General features: G+C 40.9%; 1 protein-coding gene across 1 annotated transcript; it reads left to right on the top strand.

Annotated features, from left to right (window-relative positions):
* The first annotated feature begins 2,751 nt into the window (after positions 1–2,751).
* On the top strand, positions 2,752–3,123 carry LOC133775054 (protein FAM241B-like). Its single transcript, XM_062213150.1, has one exon. The coding sequence runs from the start codon at positions 2,752–2,754 to the stop codon at positions 3,121–3,123; it is 372 nt and encodes a 123-aa protein (XP_062069134.1).
* The last annotated feature ends 2,150 nt before the right edge of the window (positions 3,124–5,273 follow it).

Raw genomic sequence — 5,273 nt, 5'->3', positions numbered from 1 at the left:
CAATGCTGATTTCACATTAATTGGTATTTTATTTTTATCTCTGGCTATGGGATTTTAAAAATTATACCTCAATTTATATGCAAATTTTGAACCAAGAATGTAAAAGTGATTCTAAACTCTAAATGTTTTCCTTCACACAACTTCCAGAAAAGTGAATCGCTAAAATTATATGTATATAAAATTATATGTATTAAAAATGCATCAGAAAGGATTATTTCTTTTCCAAATTAAGATGAACCAAAATTGTGTTAAATGTGACTTACAGAAAAATAAATATATATGTAAATCATCAATGTATGTACTACCTAAAATGTGTTATTTTCCACTTAACAGATATTAGGTATTTCTTCCTTAGAAGTGTAATACTAGCTGCCATGAATATAAAAGGAAGAAGTGGCCCCCTAACAGAAGTCAATTAAACAGTTTGAGTTGATAAAGAAAAGACACACACACACTCATGCATGCACACAAATATTATAGGAATGAAAGGAAATATGTTATCAAATGACTTGCTAAGACAGTAAGTTCTTATAAAGGTAGACTAAGACACATTCTCTTTGGGCCGTATCAGTCAAGAGAGACCTGGAAAATATAAGGTGGCCATGAATTACGTAGGACAGAGAGAAGATAAGAAGCTGATTTGTTGCGAGTTGTGTAATTGGAAGCAGATGCTAAGATGGAATTTGGGGCTCAAAGTTTTTGATTGAAATGCATTTTTTAATGATTTTTATTTATTTGAGAGGTAGAGTTACAGACAATGAGAGGAAGAGCCAGGAGCTTCTTCCCGATCTCCCATGTGGGTGCAGGGCCCCAAACACATCTTCCACTGCTTTCCCAGGCCAAAGCAGAGAGCTGGATCAGAAGAGAAGCAGCCGGGACTAGAACCGGCATCACATATGGATGTGAGAGAAATTTGAGAAAAATATTAAGTGGACTTTTTGAAAGATAAGAATCACTAAGATAAAGGAGATAACATAAGTTGATCGAGAATTCTTTTATAAATTAGAAGTTAATTCTGTTTTTGATGTACTATTTTTGTGCAAAATTTAATTCAGCCATAAAAAACATAAACTGCACATCATATTTATACATTTATATACTCCAAACTATTAAAATGATAATAAATATAGAAGGAATATAGAAAGCCACAGCCTGCTTGACCAATGATCAATGGAAATATATTTATAGAAGGAAAAACATTAACATGAGAAAAATACTATCAGCAGCTACTTGCAACTCACTGGCACAGGCACAACCAGCATCCATCTTGCTTGCTCTGTGTGTGTGTGCTTGATTTTGTTTATGGTCCTTTTATAGTATAATTAAACAATGACAGATACAAATGAATTAGTATTTGTAGCAAATGCAAACACATCAAGTAACACCCACCCATCCTATCACCTCTTACTGACCCCGTGCTCCATTCATCCCTAACATATGACTACACAGGTGCTCCTTGATTTGTGATTGGGTTTCATTCCATTAAAACCCATCGTAAGTTGAAAAAGCCGCAAGTCAAAAATACACTGAGTTTGTCTAATCCACGCAACATCATAGCTTAATAGCATAGCACGTTGTAGAGTGTCAATTGCTTCCCCTGGTGATCACATAACTGACTGGGACCTGTGCTTGCTGCAGTTACACAATATCACAAGAATGCTGCACTCATAATTCTAGTCCAGAAAAGATCAAAATTCAAAGTACAGTTTCCACTGAATGCATATGACTTTTGCACCATTATACAGTCAGTAAACTTCAAGTTGAACCATTATAAGGGGGGAGCTGTCCGTGCACAGGTACCCATGCATATATGCATGTATAATGCAGTCCTCTTCACTCTCCCTACCCCGTTAGAATGTAAACTGTGAGGCTCGATTTTGGCATGTTCCAAACTGTGTCCTCAAATATAGTGTCTTGGCACATGTTAGATTCTCAATCAGTGTTTATCAAATCTTGAATGAATGAGATGCATGTTACCTGTTTATAAATATGTATATATATACCCTATAAAAACGAAATTCAGAGAGATATTATTACTTGCTCAAGTTCTCCAAAGAAGGGCTAGCATTATGGCCTAGTAGTTTAAGCTGCCACTTTGGACGGCACGGCTGGCAGGAAGACTTCCCTAATGAATTCAGGTCAGCACAACCTGACCAGGGGCTGGGTGGGGAGGAACTGCCAAAGATTTACCCTTTTTTTTTTTTTTTTTCCTTCTATTACTATTTTTTTAAAGCCTCTCCCATAGCTCCCATGCCCCTGAGGCAGAGGAGGCACCAACCCAGTCTGCAGGCATGAGCTGCAGGCAGAGGGCCTAATTGTGGCCTATGCTGGACCTAACTGTGTGTGTGTGTGTGTGCTGGGGGTAAGGGAAACACTTCTTTTTGGGTACTGGGGAAAATCCTTAAGAGTGTCAGTGGGGAGGGCTAGAGGGTGGGTGTTTGTGATTTCCCTCTACCTTGGGAGAGGGCACAGGATGCAGAGGTAATGCTATGGCATATTCCTTGAGCCTCAGTTTATCGCTGGGGTCACAGGACCTCTGCCCATCTGAGTTCCCAATAAAACAAAACAAACCCCCCCCTCCCCAAAAAAAAGAGGTGGGAGGAAGCGGCCTCGCAGCCGCCACCAGTGGACGCCGCTGGGCCGGAGCCGCGCCCGCAGGCAGAGCCCTTGGCAGCGGCGACCGTCCTGACCAGGAGCCAGTGTACCTCGGCTGCTGGTGCAGCCCAGCAGAGACCAGCAGCTCCTGGAAGGATGGTGCGGATCCTGGCCAATGGGGAAATTGTGCAAGACGATGACCCCCGAGTGAGGACCAGTGTCCCGGCGGCGGCGGTGAGGGGTGGCAGTCCCTGGCAGAGCTTTCTCAACAGGGGCCACGGTGCGCCCCCAGGGGGTCCTGGTCCCCGCAAGCAGCAGGCAGGTGCCAGGCTGGGAGCTGCCCAGTCCCCGTTCAATGACCTCAACCGGCAGCTGGTGCACATGGGCTTCCCACAGGGGCATCTCGGCAACCACACCGTGGAGCCGGTGACCTCCATCCTGCTCCTCTTCCTGCTCATGATGCTCCGCGTGCGTGGCCTCCTGCTGGTGGGCCTGGTCTACCTGCTGTCCCACCTGAGTCATTGGTGACCTTCGGGGCTGAGGGGGCGGAGCCTGGGTGGGGGATCTGTGGTGCCTTGACTGAGGGATCAGAGAAGGGACTGTGGGTCGGGGGGTGCCAGCGTGTTGAGGCAGAGGGCTGGGCCAGCCTTCCCATTCCCACAGTGTGGAGTGGGTGCCCTGGTCCACTCGAGATATTTTTGGGTAGCATAGGGCCTACTTATGTGGCACAGAATCAGAGCAAGAAAGCAATTCTCTTTCTAGTTCTCATGTAATCCTTTTGTGCAAGAAGAGAGACTCGGGGAGTGCCAGCGTGTTCTGAGCCCCTGGAGCTCCCGCTGATCTCCCTCTTCCCAGGGGCAGGACGTGGGCGGGGTCCACGTACAAGGTTCCAGATTTTTATAGCGCCATCTTTGTTTCAATGACGTATTTCTATTGGCTGCCTTTTATTTCTGACAAGGGGGATTGGCATTGTATTTATTGTGGTATTTACAATAAATAGATTGAAGTACAAAAAAAAAAATGGCTGTGGCCATTTAAGGAGTGAACCAGTGGCTTGAAGATTCTCTCTCTCTCTCTCTCTCTCTCTCTCTCTCTCTCTCTCTCTCTCTCTCTCTCCTCCCCACCACGTTTCAAATGATAAATTAGCAAAAAGATCTCCAAACTGTGGAGTCAATTTTTTTCAGCCCAGGTTCAATCAGTTTTAAAATTCATATTCCTTGTTCCAAAAAGCATTGCCTTTTGAGATATTAAGCAACCATATCGCTATGAAGTTATCTTTAGATGTTTGGATTTGGTTTTGTGTAATATATGAAACATTAAACAGGGTGATAATGAGTGTCTGTGTCCATTCAAGCTGCTATATCAAAATATCATAACCTGGATAGCTTAAAATCAGCAAAAATGTATTTGTCACATTTCTGGAGCTAGGAAGTGTGTGTGTATACATTATAGCAAACTTTGTGCTGTTACAATAGTTACAGAAAACAGTGAATTTTTACTTTCCTGGAAGTCAATCTTATTTATCATCATTTTCTCGATGAAACAATCAAGTGGTAAGACACAGAGATCTGAAGATTTTTTTCTGGTCATTGTTTTTAACATGCTGGGCAAGTCAGTTTATTATCTCTTTTCATGACTAGTACCAAAATGAAACACTTGGCTAGCTTTTCTTGGATGTTAGAGAACAAACACAGCTCCTGTGGTCTTAACACAGGCTGAAGAATACTATTAATTTCTCAGTTTTTTAGATAACCTGAAAATTGATGCCAGATGCATCTATATATAATCATCTTACTTTTGCCAAAAACTTGATTGGCAGTAATCACTTTAGCTGAATGGATAATAAGACAACCAGTGTGCATATGAAGACAGTTTTAAGGAATCCATACAATGAATCATGGTTTATTCATCTTGCACATAAAGACATGAACCAGGTTTCTAAAAACAGTCTCTGTTTGCTTATATTGGCTACTTAAATTTTTGGAATTATTCCAATGTATTAGTGGCCACATAGTATATTCATAATTTTACTAAGTTTTGAAATCAATTCCATGTTTGTTAGTGTGGCCACTGTTTTATTATAATAAAGCAGAAGAAGGAAAACTATGGGTTAAATTATATTACCAAAAGGCTTCTTGCATACTTCCTCATGATTTTATTGAATGAGAAGTTGCATTCTCATTTATGTCATGTCTAATGTCTCACAAAGAATTTCATGTAGCCACTAAAGAATATGTATTTCATGAGTTTATCTTATGCAATTGCCTTTCAATGGATTTTTTTAATTATCCCTTAGTTGTGATAGTTTCTCTGCCTTTACCCGGGATTTGGTTTTTCCTGTTCAGTAAAGGGACCTAATAACATGGGTCCATGTGGGTGTCCTATCTTTTCTCTTTCTCTTTCTCCTACATAGTATTCTTTTTCCTTTGCACTCATTATCAGTTAGTACATGTTGACTACGTCTAGTATTTCTTCCTGGGATGTTATACTAATTTATGAAGTATTGCTGATATTTGCAGTATTTGCTTCTATAATTGGTTAACACTGGACACCAGGATTTATTTTCTTTGTAAACATGCTTTCTGCCCAAACACATTTATACCTCTATTACCAAGAACTTATTAAATGATATTTGGTATCATTATATTTAATAGCCTAATAAATATGATTTATTACTT

This window comes from Lepus europaeus, chromosome 16 (assembly GCF_033115175.1).
Source record: "Lepus europaeus isolate LE1 chromosome 16, mLepTim1.pri, whole genome shotgun sequence".
Classification (NCBI taxonomy): domain Eukaryota; kingdom Metazoa; phylum Chordata; class Mammalia; order Lagomorpha; family Leporidae; genus Lepus; species Lepus europaeus.
Note: the sequence above shows the minus strand (reverse complement) of the source record. Positions and strands in the feature narration are given on the sequence as shown.